This window comes from Protopterus annectens, chromosome 5.part0 (assembly GCF_019279795.1).
Source record: "Protopterus annectens isolate FY-2018-M chromosome 5.part0, PAN1.0, whole genome shotgun sequence".
NCBI lineage: Eukaryota > Metazoa > Chordata > Ceratodontiformes > Protopteridae > Protopterus > Protopterus annectens.
In genome coordinates, this window is record NC_056735.1 from 144,116,828 (window position 1) to 144,135,741 (window position 18,914).

At 43.2% G+C, this 18,914-nt stretch overlaps 1 protein-coding gene across 1 annotated transcript in view; it reads right to left on the reverse strand.

Moving 5' to 3' along the window:
• Positions 1 to 18,914, reverse strand: part of UBE3A (ubiquitin protein ligase E3A) — a 1,356,883-nt gene that overhangs the window by 60,662 nt on the left and 1,277,307 nt on the right. Inside the window, exon 10 of the mRNA XM_044071814.1 lies at positions 7,914 to 8,057. Within this exon, the coding sequence (XP_043927749.1) occupies positions 7,914 to 8,057 (144 nt within the window). The remainder of the gene's footprint in view (positions 1 to 7,913; positions 8,058 to 18,914) is intronic.

The window sequence follows — 18,914 nt, forward strand, 5'->3', positions numbered from 1 at the left end:
CCGTCAAACCTGCTCCTGAGGGTGGAGCCTCAAGCAGGATCAGTGCAGACAGAGCTCCGGGCACCGTGGGTGGAACTGTAGACACACTTGGAACCATACCCAGAGTTGAAGAGCTCGCAGCCCAATTACAGAGCAAAGGACAACTCGGTTCAGAAGGGAAAGAAGGCCAAAGGGACAGTCCCGGAGCCCCAGTGAGGTCCACTACAGCTGCAGAAATGGTGAGGTTCTGAAAAAGATGTCGGAGCTGAAGACTTTGGAACCAGCATGGTCAAAGGAGGAAAGTAGGATGGAGTCCGTGGAGAAACCAACCTAGGTCCTGCAGGTGGATGGGTCCTAGACAGAGTGGGTATGCTCCTGGCTGTCAACAGCTGATTCACAAGACGCACCACGTCAAACTTGGAAAGGCTCCTGGTGGATCTAGTGGATATTCCCGATAGGGGAGTCAGGTCATTCTAGGAACGGACTACAAACCTGCCCTAGAAATGGATCTGTTGATGGACAGTATCGGGTCCGTGGTGTGGAATCTGTCAGCATCGATGTCTCAAGTTTGGAGACAGGAAGAAATGGCGTCAAAATTGTCATTATCTGAACAGTGAAAGGACTCTGTGCCGGAAGGGCACTCTGAGCCGACACAGAAGGTTCAACAGTAAATGGAACTGCAGAGGTAGGCATCGAAAGCGTGCACTGTGCCAAAGCAGCACTCTGTGCCGAAGCTTTAGTAACCTTTGGAAAATCAGTAGTTTGTGCCGTAGACAGTACTGGAACCAAAGCAGGTGCCAATATAGGAACAGTCCTGGTCGGTGCTCTGAGGACAATTTTGGTACTTTAGACTTTACAGACTTGCCCTGGTCACCCGAGGGTGAAGAGGGGACAGAGTGGGACCTTTTCTTATCTTTAGCTGGAGGGAATGAGACCTCCATCACAGAAAGGGCCTCTGAAAGGGGCGGTTTAAGGAGGCCCTTCAGAATCAGTTTTTGTGCTCGTTCAAGGTGCGCTGACTAAAATTGGCAAATCACACAAAGGGGTTGCATCGAAAGATGGGGCACCCCCAGACAAACACAGTCATCATGGGAATCATGTTGGGCAGTTTTCCCTTACAAGAAGCACAATGCTTAAACCCAGACGTGCCTTTTTTATCAGACATCATGAGCAAAAATACACACACAAGTAAATTAAGGTAAAGAGTTCTACTATATTTATATCTAAATATATATCAAAGACAGGTGGAAATGGAAGAAATACCAGCGATGATATTTAAGAAATACCACAAAGGTAGGGAGAAAAGCCGTACCACCAATGGTACTGAAAATTACCAAAAAGGTAGAAAAAACATGGTAAAAAAGGGTCTATAGATGCTTCAAAGTTAAAGAAATATCAAAAATACCAAGAAGGAATAAAAGATAGACACAATATCCAGAAAAAAAATCAAAAGTTTACACTTAGCTGAGAGCTTGGCTCGGACGCGGCTTTACAGCTACGCAGCAAACGAGATCTGGGGTAACAGGACAGTATGGGTAAAAGCTTAGCTCGAGAGTTTTTGGCTGGTGCGAGCTTGGTATAAGGCCGACTCGGTTCTGAGGGCTCGGGAACCGAACCCATCAGTGATGAATAAAAGAAGATTAACATCAGATCAACTCTTAGCCACTTAACATGAAAGCACTACCGAGCAGTCTGTTTGAATGACTCGGTTCTGAGGGCTCGGGAACCGAACCCATCAGTGATGAATAAAAGAAGATAAACATCAGATCAGCTCTTAGCCACTTAACATGAAAGCACACTACTGAGCAGTCTGTTTGAATTTCTAAGTTTCGCACAACTAGTCATATTTAGTTGTTCACCAGCTCTGACCCTTGCAAAAATACCTGCTGACTTGACATTACACTTTGAACCAGTGTCTACTTTAAGCTCAGTGGTTCTACCACTGATCCGGACAGTACAAAATATTTCATTTCTTGTTAATAAATCTACCGCATTAATCTTTTCACCAATTACTGATACACCATCTACACAGAAAGCAGACTGTTGCAGGTCTATTTGATTAACTTGCTTTTTGGAGTGACCCTTCTTTGCAACTGTGTGAGGCTTACTTGATTTACAAAATCTTTGGAAGTGGTTCTATTTCTTACACTTATGACATTGCTGACCAAATGCCATACACTTTTCTCTTCTAGACAAATGGTTGGCACCACAACTGTGACAGTTAAAGCTTGATTTAGGTTTTGCTGATTCATTAACGCTGCACTGAACAACGTCTGTTTTGCACCAGGTACTCTTGATTTTGCACCAAGCATGCTCCTTTAACTTAACTGTTCTTGGAATGTGCTAGAAGACTATGGGTTAAACTTAGAAGTCGTGCAGGGGTTGCCGCTGCCATGTGCTTAGGCCTGCTTTTGCCTCTCATATTCTGCATGCTGTCTACATGAGCTCTTGAGCCAAACCATGCTCTTATCACTAGCAAGCATATCTGTGCGCCTTTCTGTAATTTCATGAATCTGACAAATCTCAATGGCTTTACTCAGTGTTAAATCACTGTCATGAAGCAAAGTCTTTCTCACAGCAGTATTATTAATACCACACATAAGTCTGTCCTTTATTAACTTGTCTTTTTAAATCACCAAACTTACATGTTTTAGCTTTGTTTCCCAGGTCAGTAATATAAGCTGCAAAAGTTAACCCCTTGCTTTTGACCTCATGTAAAACAAATGCCTCTCTAGTGTAACATTAGTCTGAGGGTTAACACTTCTCTGGATTTATACTTTAAATACTAGGGGGTCTTCCCTTGATTCAGCCTGCACAACACCACCATGAGTTTTTCCTTCACCTTCATACACTGCTGGTGCATAGACAAAAGAACGCGCCCTTTCAATTGTTTTTGACACTGCTAGGTTCAGCAAAATGAATGCCCTGGTACATGCATCATTATCAGAATAAGCTGCCTATATAAATACATCGTATTCCTGCTCAAATATTCTCCAGTTATCTGCAATGTTCTGATCAAACACAAGTGCTTGTGGCTTGTGAAATCAGTCAGCCAAAATGATACATCTCAGTGAGAACTCTTGCAAATATGCACGAACACACACCTGTACATACACGTACTTGAAATTTATGCCAGTATTTGTAACAACACAATGAGCCTTTGTACAACTGAATTTCATGAAATAAGTTTCCTGGGCACTGCAACACTTTGAAATCTCTTTACTGTAAAGCCACTTGCCTTGAAATTATTTTTACTATAAGAGATGTTTATCTTGTAAAGGGAAAATGCTAAAGTCGTTTATCATTATTTTACCGTATGAGCCTCTGTCTTGCAATCGCCTTAATGCTAAAGCCATTTATCAAGAATTTACTGCCAAAGTCATTTATCATCATTTTAAAAAACATTTCGAACAGCTTCACAGGGTGAATAAACTGAGCACATTTCAAAGTAACTGTACTTTGCGAATACACTATCTTGAAGCATTGGCACTTTATGAATGAACTGCTTCGAAGTAATTGCAATTTGCAAATAAGCTATCTGGAAATAATGGCACTTTACTGTTTCAAAGTAATGGCACTTTTCGAATAAACTTTTTAGAAGTAATGGCAGTTTGCGAATAAAACCATTTTGAAGTACTTGCGATTTGTGAATATATTGGGCAGAAGAAACTCAGAGTGAGAAACAACTGAAAATAACTGCACTTTGCAAATACACAGTACACTGGACTTTCCCTAAGATTGCTGCACTTTGCCAAACAACTCTGTATAGTGCAAGAGACGCACTACAATGTTGGTACTCTGAACAGACACATCCAGGTACAAGAAACTTTTTGAAATGACTGCACTTCACGAAACAGTTGCACTTTGCACAAAACACACTCTTCAGAATTAATGCATAGCAATAACCACACACTGTAAGCACTTTTACACACTGAGATATTTCAAAAAACTCTAGTTATGCCATTGTAGGCTTCAGTCAATGAGAAGTACCAATTTTTACCAAACGCAGTAATTTGCCCAAAACACATGCAAATCGCCTTGGCTTTATTTAGACTCAATGTGCCCTTTTCCGCCCTTTCTATTAGAGTTGTTTCACTCATTTAATCTCTTAATGTGCCTTTTACGTCCTTGTGTTATATTAGTTTTGTTCAATTGATCTCTTTTCATGCCCATTATACTTTCCTGTGCTCATTTTAACTCGAAACACACTCGTTTTACAAATCTGGGCAATTCTGAACCCATTATGTACTTTTCTAATGCTCGTTTCAATAAAATAACTCTGTTTCAAACATTTTGCCTAATTAATGAGCTCTTTTCTGTTTCTTGTTTGCTTAATAAACTTTTCTGTACTATTCACTTGCTTAACAATACGTTTTGTGCCCTTGTACTGCTCTGTTTAACCTTTCAATAAATAAATCATTTGTACATGATGCCCTTTACCTTTGACTTCTCCCTGGCCCTTTTTCACTCTTGGTTCTTTTTGTTTGCCTTCGCCATTACCTCTGCACCTCATGGCTCTGAAGAACAGTCTTTGCAATCCCACTTCTGACACCATACCGCTTGCCAGGTCAGGATAAAACAGACGAGCATTCTTGTTCAAGCAGCTTTATTGTATGCAAACACATCATAAATGAAGGTAAGTAACTAACTTATAGATTAGCTATCATGCACACACGTTAACATTATGGCTGCACCTTCAAAATGGCACTAAAGCTAACACATGCTTGGTATATATATGCACACACATATCTTAGAAAATGCTTCTTAAAGGTACAACACACCTGTTATTCTACACCTGGGATGTGGAGAGGGGAGAGGGTGCACTCAGGAAAGGTTAAAGCAAGCTTAGCAGACATTTACACAAGACTGACCTGCTTAGCTCTGTGTGGAAATGAAGACTGCCTTGGCAGACTTGGGTCATGGGCAGGGATCTCAATACTATCACTGTAGGCATCCTCATATAAAATAGAGTGGGGCTGTCTCCTCTCCTTTGCTTGCTGGAATTCAGGCATAGGAACCTGAAACTCCTGAAGAGGCATCAGGACTGACGATACAATGAATCCAGCCTACAAGGCCATTATCTGAACTGTGGTGGCCTCTGCATGTCTGTGTTAAAAGATGCCTAGTACCGGCTGCAAAAGCATCATGCTAACATTAGGGAGGCCACAAAATTCAAACTGCTGATAGCCTCCCAATGCACTTTCTTTCAGGTGGTTCTCCAAATAATTTTCCTTTTTGTGCAGAAGGTGAGGAGTGATTTTAACTGATGTCCAGTCAATCAGAGTAGAAAAGATTTAGCCCTACGCCTTTTGACAGTTCCAGTTGACAGTTCTAGGATAGCACAATAGGAATAAGAGTACGCCCTTCTCCAGACCCAAGCAGAAGGCACTCATCGTGACAACATTTATGTGAGATTTGCTTCCCTTAACTAATACAGCTAACTTTCTCTTCTTAGACTCGGGCATCTAAGTCCTGTAGCCTACCGAACTGGCAAGACACAACAGAAGAACATATTCTCCAGCAGGGTACTTATCCATGGATGCAGGCTGTGCTGACTGATTGACAGCAGCAGCTCATACAGTTCTGTGAAATATGGCAAGAAGGTACTAAAGATGGTGCCAGCTGATGACACTCATAGGAGGGAGTCTATCTGACATGAAAGGAGGTACAGGGCCCTCTGCATGCTGGATCAGTCATTTTGTCTAATGCAAAATGGTAGTCTGGTACATATTATGATAAACATAAACCCTTATAAGTACTGAGCAAGCTGCAGCCTTCTGCTATTATAATTAACAGCTTGACTGGGCCAAATGTCAAAATAAACAACTAATTAACTTTGCTGTTACTCAAAAAGATCAGAATGAATTACAATTGTTGATTTTTTTTAAAGAAACAAAAGTATTGCTGTAAAACAAGTGCTCTTGCAGAATGTAAATTACCCTGTCCACAGTTCACTATTTACTGTACACTAAACAATTACGCATTGCAAGATATTCTAAGAAGAAAATGTTTTTCAATAGATTACATTCAACAGTTTTAAAAACACATAATGTAATGCTGCAGCAGCTAGGGTAATAACAGCAAAAGTACACCACTGGCCACAGTTTAGTGGGAAATAAATAACCAAAGCAAAACTGAAACTACAACAAAACATTTTGTGGAGGACAGCTAAACTTAAAATGAAGCAGTATTTATGAACATATGTACTCTGTAAAGGTCAGGGAAGTAAATGCTTTACATCTTGCCTGAAGACTCAAAAGATCACAAACATGTATTCAATAACCAGGAGCAAAAATCTGGCTAAAAGGTTTTAGAGTAAAATAGCTCCTCCAGCCTAGAAAACCTAATTACTAGTACAGAATCCAAATGAGTAGTGTACAGAAGAAAATATCTGGAGATACTGAGTAGGCAGAAAATCAGGTTTGAAAACTAGGGGCTGCAACTAAATGTCGCTTGTACTGAAAATCTCTCTCTCCAGACTGGCAAGGGAGGTTTACTGCAGGTACTCAAAACTAAACCATGGGGAGTAAATTTCTCAAAGCAAATGACATTATCTAAAGATGAAGACTGAGAAAAGGGAAAAAATTATTTATATGCAACTGTTACTCCAGCCTTTCACCTCTTCTTGTCATTTCCCACATGCTGATTCCATTATCACTGGTGCAAATATATACCTTCTGTAGACATATCTTTTACTTCCAACTATTTCTACTAAGATTTGTGGTATTCCACTTTTTTTTTTTTTTTTTTTTTTTTTTTTGCCTTTTGTTGACTGGGTTAGTCCCAATAGGCTAGTGACCTTTTTTCAGGGGAGACCTGACATGGTATTTATACTAAAGGGAAAATTTGGCCAGGGCGTCGGGGGACTTTCTATACTCTTTTTGACAGGTGCTATGGGATATTTTATATCTATATCCACTTGAGCTACCACCAACTCTCACAGATGTGACCTCTTATTTAACATCTCGTCCGAAGGACAAGACTCTCAAGAGTACAGCCCCAACCCATACTGCACTGTAGTATCAGCAGTCTATCCACCTGATGTGGGAATAGAACCCACAGCCTCCTGCACAAAAGGATAGCAGCATACATTCCTGACTACTGTTAATTGCAGTAATTTGCTTATTTACTGATCTCTGGTCATCCATTCAAGAAAAAAACTGAATAAAACATCATGACGCAACACAGTTTTCACGATATTAGAAAACGGCTCCTTTGTAAGTGATTCTGTAAATTTCTTCATGGGATAAGGCTGCCCATGTTCCAACAAAGATGTCTCATTCTCAGTGCAAAAATGTAAAAAAAAAGTGATTTTCTCAACATTACAATAGATAAATATATACATATAATATATACACGCATGCACACATATATATGTATATACACACATGCACACTACTCGACTGAAAAAAGGCTTGATAAAGCACACAATCAGACTTAAAATTATGAAAGGCTTGAATGTCTTCTAACATAGATCACGGTCTGGTAGCTTTACCACAAATGATTATAATTATGAGCTGTTAAGCTTTGTCCTGTACACCTGGAAATTATTCTGTCAGTCTCCATTTGTCTACTGCAAGTCACTTAACTGGTGCTCCTAAGTCAAGCTGAAAAGAAGCAGTTGTGCCTAGCAGGTTTACATGTTCAACATTAGATACCCATTCTAGCTAATCTCATGTACACGTATCAAAAAGACCACCATTACAGAACATCAAGCCCATTCATAATTTACTCAACAACACATTTCCACTTTCGAAGATGAAAAATAAAGGACAGACAAAACAGACACTACAAAATGTGTTTTCTCCACAAAGAGTGAAACAAGTCCAGTTTCCATAAATGTTATAAAATCAGCACTTGAACCCTAAAAGCACAAACAAAAAATAAGGAAAACAAAGGTTTCTAATGTTATGCATTTACTAGACAAATTATACCTGTCAGTATCGGGGCCATTTTTGGCTATAATCATCTTTAATTTTCCCAGTCCTCCCACAGGCGCACGGTCTGTACCTGTTGTAAACTGCAAAAACAGTCTCTTCTGCTCATCAGAAAATGAATGGACCACTTCCCAAAATTCCCTGTAGGGGAAAAAAACATTAATGCAAATCCATACTACCTCAATCTACTTTTAAAATCTACCTGCAACACAGTAGTATTTTTTATACTTAAGATCAAGCAAAAATCCTGTAACATTAAAATGCCCATTCATCCATCCATCCTTTAACATGTTTGTCTGAGCAAAGATTTCCTCCCAAAAGGACATGTATGGCACACCTCTCTTGTACGACAATGACAAGGCTTTCTAGGCAGGTGCCCAAACCTCCTCAACTGACTCCTTTTAACATAGATAAGCAGCAGCTGTAATCTAAGATCCAAACTCTGTCGCAGACCGTGAACTCCGCTACCTCAGTTCATCAGCTTGTGTCCCAGATCTCATCTTTTCAGCCATGATCACAGGTAAGGATAAGAAGAAAAACTGGTAAATTCAGACAGATGCTCTGAATCAGCACTCTCTCTTCACCAGCACTGTCCAATACATCTGCAGTACTGCTGCTGTACCCATACAGGTTCATAGGGGTTTACCAGGCTAACTACTGCAAGGGTCTTTTTAAGCCTAGCCTAGCCACGCATCCCAAATCTCTGAAAAGTTCTGATACCCTTGACTAGTGTAAGCAGGGGTTTGGGAGAGGAAACATTTACAGGTTGCCTGTCTCTATTAGAGACATAGGTGCCAAACCAGTGACGAATTTCCAATGCCCCATCCAATTGTCCAACTGGTATAGGGAGGAAAGCATTGTTGTGTAAGAACTTACGATAACCTTAGGTGTCCTTCTCTTCTACATATTACTGTATTCACGACATCGGGGAGTTTGCTCCGGTGAACTCTCGAGCGTCTGGCCGTTACACTTTATTTTTTATTTAACATCTGTTAACTGGGAAAGTCCAACTTGGAACAAAGCCAATTTTCAGAGGAGGCCCGGGGAGAAATGCTCCAGACTCACGTCTTTGTAACAAAACACAAAAACTAAATGCTACCACTAGGGTGCACGGGAGGTCCTGCGCCTCTTCTCGGACACTGGTTGTAAACGGATGTTGGGTATAAAGTGGATGTCAGCACGCATCCACCATAGGACTGAATGTCGCCGGAGTCGGCGACTCGTGAGTGGGTAATCCAGGGGTCAGGAGTCAGGCAAGTATGAGAGGGAAGGCTGGGTGGGAAACTATACAGCAGCATATAGAAGAGAAGGACATCTAAGGTTATGGTAAGTTCTTACACAACAATACTACGTCCTTCTATTCATATGCTGCTGTATTCATGACATCAGGGAGAGTGCAAAAGCTCTGGTCCCATGGAAGGGAGGTGAACCAGAAGCACTTTCCACAAACCCATGGAAGATGGATCTGTCAAATCCTGCCCTGGCTCTAGAAACCAAGTACAACTTGTAGTGCCTAGTGAAAGTGTGAACAGTGGACCATATAGCTGCTTTGAGGATAGCAGCTGTGTCTAATTCTTTAAGGAATGTCCCAGAGGAGGATACTGCCCTGGTAGAGTGAGCCCTAACTGGGGCTAGGAGAGACTTGCCATGAGTAGTATAACAGCATGAAATAGTTTCAGATATCCAAGAGGATATGGTTTGCTTGGAAACAGGCTGACCCAGGGCTCCTGGGTGGTAAGAGACAAAGAGCCTGTCAGGTTTGCGTAGGGATTTGGTTTTGGCCAAGTAATACCTGAGCTGTATGTGAACGTCTATGGAATGAAGTATCCTCTCTGCCTTGTCCTGCGGATAGGGGAGAAAGGCTGGCAGATTTATAGTTTGACTTAAAGACAGCTCAGTGACCACTTTGAGCATGAAAGAGGGGTTAGTACGCAAGCATACCCTGTCCTTGTGGAAGACGGTGAAGGGAGAGTCTGCCATACGGGCCTGGAGTTTCCAGACTCTTCTGGCTGATGTGATGGCCACCAGGAGGATAGTCTTCCAGGTGCAGTGTTGGAGGGAGCAATCTTCTGCTGGCTCAAAAGGTGAAAGTGTCAATTTCTTCAGGTCAAAGTTGAGATCCCAAGGGGGGGATGGGTTTTCTTGGGGGTCTGAGATGAAGTGCTCCTCTCAGAAAGAGTTTGACTTCTAACCTAGAAGCTAGAGGAGGTACTAAAGGCAGACATGCAGAGATGGCAGACAAATGTATTTTAATGAAGGAATAAGATAATCCAGACTTCATAAGGTCACACAGATTAAGACAAGACCAGTGGAAGTTTTCAGGTTGTTTTTTATACACCACAATGAAAATCTCTTCCATTTTGACAGGTAGGATTTTCTAGTAGTCGGTTTTCTGGCATCCTGCAGAACCTGAATCACATCCTCTGAGAACAGGTGTCTGAGGGGAATCAGCACCCTATCACCCACAGTGCGAGGCTCACAGTGGACAGTTGGGGGTGTAGGAGTGTGCCCTTGTCCTGTATGAGTAGGTCCATTTGGCAGGGTAACTTGTGGTGATTACCCTTGGCTAGGTGAAACAGAAGAGGGAACCAGGGCTGCCTTGGCCAATAGGGAGTCACCAGCAAGATTTGAGGCTGTTCCTTCTGAGTTTTCAGCAGGACTCTCTGTATGAGAAGGATGGGGGAAATGCATAGATGTACATCCCCTTCCAAGAAATCAAGACAGCATCCACCTTCTAAGCCTCTGAGTGAGGTACCCTGGAACAGAAGGTCGGGAGCCGTTTGCTCATAGGGGAGGCAAAGAGATCTACATCTGGGATACCTCATTGATGGACCTAGTCCTGAACAGGGATGTGTTTCTGAACCATTTGAGAGACAGGGTCATGGTCCTGCTCAGTGAATCTCCCATCACATTTTCTGCAGAAGGGATATAAACTGCTTGGAGAAGGATCTGTTTCCTCAGCTCGATTTCCCAAGCCTGCAGTGCTAGTCTGCACAGGAGGGAGGACTTTGCCCTCCCCATTTGTTGATGTACCACAGCACAATGGTATTGCCTGTGTACCACCTTGAACGGTAAAAAGTGATCCTGGAAAATTCCCAAGGCCAATATCAGGGCTCTCATTTCCTTGATATTGATGTGCTCCTTCTGCTGGGTGTGGGTCCATGTGTTCCTCACTCTCCAGTTTCCTAGGGTTGCACCCCAGCCTTTGTCCGAGGCATCTGTGAAGAGATCCTGGTTGGGAGGTATGGGCTGTAGGGGCAGGCTAGGATTCTTCTGAATATGGGAGATCCACTATTTGAGTTCCCTGGTCAGGCACAGCAGCATGGTAATCATGACTTCTAGTCGGTGCAAGTGCTGTTTCCAGATTGAACTTGGATACCACTGAAACTTCATGTGGAGCCTTGCCAAGGGGACCATGGGATAGTTGGGGCCATAAACCCTAGGATTCTGAGGAATTCCCTGGTTGAGATGGCTTTGTGGAGAAGAACTCCCTCAAAATAAGATGTGAGCATCACACTCTTGTCTGGATGTAGGCAAGCCATCATTTCCCTTGTCCGAATTCAACACCCTAGGAACACCTGATTTTGGGAGGGTATCAGGGAAGTTATTTGAGGTTTACAGTAAATCCTAGACCTGACTGCAGGGAGATGGTGAAACTCAGGTGTTTGTAGGATTGTGGAACTTGAGGGAGCCTGGATCAGGATGTTGTCTAAGTAAGGGAAAAGCTGTATTCCTTTGGTTCGGGCGAATATCATGACTGGGGCCAAACATTTTGTAAATACCCTTGGTGCTGTAGAAAGAGCAAAGGGTAAAGCACAGAATTGAAAGTGCGCAGAGTCCACTAAGAAGTGGAGGTACCTCCAGAAAAGTGGGTGAATGGTGATGTGTAATTAGGCATCTTTAAGGAACTAGGAAAGCCTGAGGAAGGATCAGGGGTAGGAGAGTAGGGAGAGAGAGCATCCTGAAGGAGGGGACTCTGAGGAAGGTGTTGAGGTGGGATAGGTCCAGTTTAGGCCTCCAGGGCCTTCCTTTCTGGGGACCAGATACAGTCTTGGATAAAATCCTCTTTCTCTTGCCAAGGTGGGTACCTTCTGAATGATTCCTTGAGCAAGGAGTTCTTGCAAGACTGGTGGGAAGACAGGTATTTGGTCTCGAGGTGGGTCTAGCCTCCCAGGACATGAAGTATCCCTGTTTTATGATTGAGAGTGGCCAGGAGTCCTGGGTAACCCACTTCCAAGTGGGAAGACAGAGGGAGAGGCGCATGGAAAGAGGGGTGTCTGAGGTAGGAGCCTGGTAGTCACATACTACCAGGTTTTCCCTGAAAGGGCTGTTTAGAGGGAGGAGTGATGTAGGCAGGCTTGATTGGGGTCTGTTTCCTGTGTTTCTTTCTGGTTTTTTTCCTGAGGTCTCTTGCCAGAAGTTCTCACAAATGAAGTTTTAGTTGGATAATTCCTCTGAAAACTAGGTACTGGAGAGACAAAGATATGTCTCAGTTCCTGCAGTTCCTTCCCTTTGGTTCAGAGAGCTTTGAAGAGATCAGCAGCTGCTGCGCCAAACAGGTGACTGTTGTCCAGAGGTGCATCCAGGCATTTGGATTTAATATCATGGAGAGGTTGCAGTCTCAGCCATAAGTACCTCCTGATGACAGAGCCTGAGGCAGCAACTCTAGCAGAGGCTTCTACACCATTGTAGCTGCACTTGACAGAATGTTTTGTAACCTGGGAGCAAGAGCTCATGAAGGAAGATACCTTCTCCTTAGCAGAAGAATCTGGTAGTTCTTCCAATTGTTTTGTTACATCTGCCATGAGAGCCAGGGCACATTTACCATGTGTGTCTGACAGCTGATGGCTCTTACAGCCAAGGTGGCAGAAGTGTAAACCTTCTTTCCCAGGTGTTCCATCATCTTGCTCTCTTTATCAGAGGGCAAAAGAGAAGTGGAGGAGAGCAATTTGGAAGTTTTGTCCATGGTCACAGTAATGACTGCTGGATCTGCAGCAAGAGCCTTGTAGAGAAAGGTTGCTGCCTCAGGCACCTTGTCAGGATGCCTGGGGGCTGTGACTTGTAAAGAAGGATTTTTAGAAGCAGCCATGAATGCATCCAGAAAAGCAGGGTGTACAGGGGGCACAGCAGAAGGGCTAGGAGACTCCAATTGGTGAAACTCATATCATCTTTTTTGAGTCTCAGTGACTTGGCTGCTATCCCATTTAAAGAAATCTTGCATCTTAGTGATCTTCGCCTGGGGAATCTGTGCCATTGAATTCCTCCTCTGGGGAGGCACATCTCAGGGGAGAAGCCATTTGTGAGGAGTAGGTGAGGGATTCACCATCATCCTCTGAAAAATCCTCTTTGCAGAGGGATCATCAGGGATTGCTCTGTTGGGGGTAAAGGTCAAAGGGGCCTGAGTAGGGATCAGGCCCTGACGTAAGGCTAGGAAAGTGCTGAGCAGGCCTTGGGTAAAGGCCTGCCAGTCTGGGGGCTGTTCAATGCTCGGAGAAGACAGAGGTTGGGAAATATGCTTAGTCTTCTGTTTTCTCTTCCTATGAGAATCTGCTGGAGACGGTTGAGAAAAACGGTGGAGGGTAGGAGGGCCTGACGCCGGTCTGCACTCCACGACGTCCGATTTTATATCTTCGTGAACTACAATCTGAGAAACCTCATGCAGTTCCTCGGAAATAATGAGCCTAGGTTCCCCCTCAGCGACTGAGTTTACCTCCGGGATGTGACCTCTGGCAACAGAATAGTTTCCACCAGGCCTTTTACCAAAGGAAGCTCCGAGGACTCAGAGCCTTCAATGGCCTCGAGATGTACGGCTGGAAAGGAGGGCACAGCATTTGGTTCAGGCCTGTTCAGGCCTGCTCTTTCTGGCCTTCTTGACTGGGGGGCTCTACTGAGGGTTCCGACATCGGGTCCATATGTGTGGCTACACGTTTAAGCCTTTGGTTCTCAAGGTACAAATTCAAAGCTGCAAGATGGCTTCTAAGGGTTTTGGGGACAAAGGTCTAACAAATACTACACATGGTATGGTCATGTTCTCAGCCTAGACAGAATAGGCAAAGCTCATGCGAATCCTTATGTGGAATTTGCCTTCCACACCTACACGTGCTCTTCCTACCTGACATGAAACCCAAAGCAGTCGCAAGTAAAGATTAGAAAACCCCTATGGGGTACTTATCTGGAGTCGGATGTAGAAAAACGCTTCTTCCGATAAAGCGATGACCGGAGATGGTAGTCACACAGGTGGCAGAAATGTTCTGAGGTGGATGTGTGCTGACATCCACTTTATATCAGACATCCATTTACAACGGACATCAGAGAAGAGGCGCAGGACGCTGCGCGCACCCTAGTGGTAGCATTTAACTTTTGCATAATGGCCAGACGTTCGAGAGTTCACCGGAGCAAACTCTCTGATGTCATGAATACAGCAGCATATGAATAGAAGGACATCTCTGCTTCACACTGATGGGGAGCCTATTCCATAGACGGGGTAGTCTCTGGGATACATACCTGTCTCTCCAGCAAGTCTTATTTATAGCAAAGGAAAGAAGTCTTTAGAACAAGTAATTCTGGTGCTGTTTGTTTTGTGGGTATGCAAGAGGTCCATCAGAGTGGCGTCTGACAATGTCCTGTATGCCAGACATAGATCTCCCCTCAAAAGCCTGTAGGAGACAGAATACAAGAAGGCCTTGAGGCAGTCTGCACAGGCCATTTTACTTGCTCCCTGTATTCTTTTAGTGAGGAACCTCTGTGGACATTCCAATTGTTGGACATGCCTGGTTAGCTACATACCAAAAGGGGCACTGTACTCAATGATAGGTCTGAAGAATGCTAAATACAGTGGGACAGTGACTTCCTTGGACTTAGATGCCATACCTTTGTTTACAAGTTGGGCAACACAGAATGATTTCCTCACTACTGCAGACACGTGACAGTCAAAGGCTAGATTACTATCCATGAGTGTCCCTAAGTCCCTGACTACTGGGTCAACTCTAAGGGGTGTTTTGTCAATATGATGCTTACCAGGGGTGGATGACTTCCCAAAGGATACTATTATGCATTTCTTTTAGTTTTAATCCACGGCTCTGACACTAGTTGTTTGTCTGTGTCAGCCCATCTTGGAGAACATTTGTGTCAGTGTGGGTTTCAATGACAGCTCCTAATTTACAATCATCTGCAAATTTAGTCAGCCAGAGAACACTTGACGTTGGCCTTGACTTCTGAGAAGATAATACCAAAAAGCAGCAGTCAAAGGACTGATCCCTGAAGGACTCCACTTGTGACTGGCCTCTTTGTAGAAGTGGACTCCCCAATTCTAACTTCCTGGGTACTGTCTGCGAGCCAGTTGGCTATCTACCAGGTGACATACGTGTTTGTACCTAACCTCTTGAGTTTGTACAATGCCAGAGTGGGGTAATGTGTTAAATGCCTTGGCCATGTCAAGGTAGGCAGTGTGAACCATTTTTGCCTAATCCATTCCTTTGGTTACCTTCTCAAAGTAGTCCACCAGGCTGAGTAGGCATAATCTGCCCTTGGTGAAACCAAACTGGGTTGGGTCCAGTTTCTGTGGCTTTATTATATCTCTACCAATCATTTCCATGATAATTCCTCCTACAGTTTTTACATATAGGACTAGTGAGACTTATGGGTCTGCAGTTGGTCCACTTTTGTGCAGAGAGATGAATGTTGTTGTTCTCCATTCATGAGACACAAAGCCTGTTTGGAGGCTACAGTTAAATAGTAATTCCAGAGACCCTCATAGGTCATTTCTCATGCTATTTAGAAGGCATCCTGGGATACTGTCTGGGCCCACTGATGCAGTGTACAGCATTAAGGACCTGTTCCCTAGTGATAACAGGAGTTATATTTGATAGTACTTCCTGAGGGAAGGTTGAGGGCGAGAGAGGGGTAAAGTTGGAGCTAGTTGGAGCTGAATTTGTCAACTAGGAGATTTGCTATACCTTATGGCTCAGTATAGATGGCTCCATTTTCAATGAGCTCTGCACAGTTGTGTATTGCCTTTCAGGTTGCAGACATAGCTAAAGAATGATTTGTGACTGTTCTTGGCCTGGGAGACCAAGCTTACCTCAAATTTGGTTTTGGTAGACTTTGTCCTCCGAGCTGTTTAGTTTGAGGACAGTGCTTTTATCCTGCTGGGTGCTGCACCTCCTAGTTTTTGCCATGTTTTTTTTCCTTCTGTTATACAGCCTTTTGATTTTGTGATTTCACCAGGGTGGCTTGTTTTTTTGAGTTAGTTCTGTACTTCTTCTTGGTGGGTGTAGCTGCTTCTACGTAGCTATTAACATGCTAGTACAGGGTTTCTGTGAAAAGTTCTGCTAGGTACCACTGTTCTCAGGGTTTACGGGGGCTTGAAATGTTGCCAAGTTATCACTTAATAGCAGGAGGTTAGCCTAAGAGTAGTTCTAGAATGTTGCATGTTTAGCTGGGGGTCCAGGTATTATTTCTACTGCAAAGGAAACCATTTTGTGGTCTGAGCCTACCAGGGAAGACATTACAGTAGGGGGTGTGCAGCATTCTCCCATATTAGTGAGGACCAAATCCAGTATGGCTGTATCCCTGGTTGGTGTACTGACTATCTGGTCCAGGGAGTTTGTGTTTACAAAGTCCAGGAATCTCTGTGCCTGTACATTTGGTGTCATACAGGATTCCCAGTTAACAGTGAGGTAATTAAATCACCCACGAATAAGGTATTGGGTTGGATGGCTAGCGTTTCTACTAAGTTTAAAAACATATTATAGGCTTCCTGGGACATAGAGGGGAACCTATAGCTTGCAAGGAAGTGGTATTGGATTTTGCCTATGGTGATTTGAACATGGAGCAGCTCAAGTGCATTGTCCTGTTTGACCAGCCTTGAAGTATATTTATTTTTGATGTAAATAGACACCCCTCCACCTTTAGTCCTTACCCGTGAAGTAGTTGGTCTAAATGTATGGAAGGCATTATAACCTTGCACTGTTGGTGTGCTCTCTGTGGCTTTAAATCACATCTCAGAGACCGCACAGAAATCAGCATTCTCTAAGGTGAAGAGAGCTTCTAGGTAGTAGAGTTTTTGTTTAGACTCCTAGCATTGAGCAGTAATACAGTTAGATTTTCTTGGTTTTGATTTGCTATGTTGGAAGTTTGGCATTACCTAAAAAAAAGCACTATATACGGGTCAAGCTCCGAAACCCCAAGATACTTAAACTCCTGCCCACAACAGGAGCCATTATCGCCTTTCCCATATGTGGAGATCAAGCCACTCTCTTCTCAAGAAAAGAAGTATGACCTCTGATTTGGAAGTACTGATTTCATTCCAAATGCATTGAATCAATGGCCAATTGCTTTAGCACACACTTAGAAACAGTCACTTTAGACTCTTATTCTTCTTATTTCGGCTTTTTCCCGGTTAGGGGTCACCACAGCGGATCACCATCCGCTCATGATTGGCAGTGGAGTTTTACAGTGTCGAGTTGCCAGCTCGGCGCCCAACCTTCCACAGAAGGCACACACATGCACTCACTCACTCACTCACACCTAGGGCCAATTTAGTGTGTCCAATCCACCTACAGCATGTCTTTGGGATGTGGGAGGAAACCGGAGAACCCAGAGGAAACCCACGCGACCACAGGGAGGACATGCAGACTTCGCACAGAAGGCACCTCAGCCGAGGATCGAACCGGAGAACCTCTTGCTGTGAGGTGGCAACGCTAACCGCTGCACCACTGTGGCCACCCAGAAACAGTCACTTTAGACCAAGAAAACAATTTAAATACACTTCTAAAAACCACTTACTGGAGGTTTTATATATTTTGCTGAAACATTTTTTAATAACTTCCAATGTCACCTCTACTTGTACTACAGATGTCCTTTTAAAACCAAAACTCATTAGAAAGAATAACAAAACAAAAAGCACCTCCAGGGTACACTAGGGAAGAAGAAGAGAGAGAATAGGTTGCATAGTTACCACTAATTGTGGCATGTAAAACCATGATGAAGCTACAATGAAAACTGCAAAAGCACACTCAAACAGCATTTCTACCCATGTATGGTAGGAGGGACAAAAGACAACACACAACAGGCTTTGCCAGTCACATATAACTCTGTAGAACAAATGTGGGATACTCTTGTAAACAAATGCAGACATTAACGTACTTTGGAGCAAACACATGACAAAAAAGCCTTTAAGATTTTGTAAGCAACTTGTACATTTTACACCATGATATAACTGAACAATTTATATTCTACTCACCAGTGCATTAATGAAGATGCATCGGACTTGAAAAAGTAAGGTGAACCGAGTACTCATCACATCATTTGTTAACGGGCCCTCTGCAGTGGTTCTGCTGCTGGATTCAAGGTCACAATGGGCCTTACTGGTAATTAGTTCTTTCCTGACCTCAAGCTCTCAGGACTGGAAGATACCCCATGATGAATGCATGAGTTACTTGTGCCATATAATGAGTGCAACACCCTGTGATCACATGTTTTTGACATCTCCCAGTCATTTTTTAATACTCACAGATGGATTTCTACTTAAAGATCAACTCCAAAGAAATGCAAAATCTATTTTCCATTGCTTGATGTTGGCTTGCATGAACCTCATGTTTATATCATTTGCATGCAAGTCTGACTAAGCAACCGTGAGTTAAAAGAAAAGAAAAAAATTTTGCAGAGCTGATGGTCTCCAATAGTCTTCCAACTGCCATCAAAATGTGCATTATGACACCATCCACCTGGCACAGGAACAAAAAAGCACCTGTTCACTGCGCAGTCAAAGTTTCAGAAGAGATCCAAGCCAGCCACGAGAAATGGAAAAATAAAGCTAGGGCATTTTTTGGACTTGATCTTAAAGACTTCAGAAGTTCCATCACCATGGTTGCGTTTTCAGAAATTAAAGTTTTTAAAAGGGAAAAGCACTATATGGTACATTATCTTAGTGTGAGAGATGTACATGTATAATGTTCTTGGAGGCAAAAATCTCAGACAGACACCTAAATTGTTAGT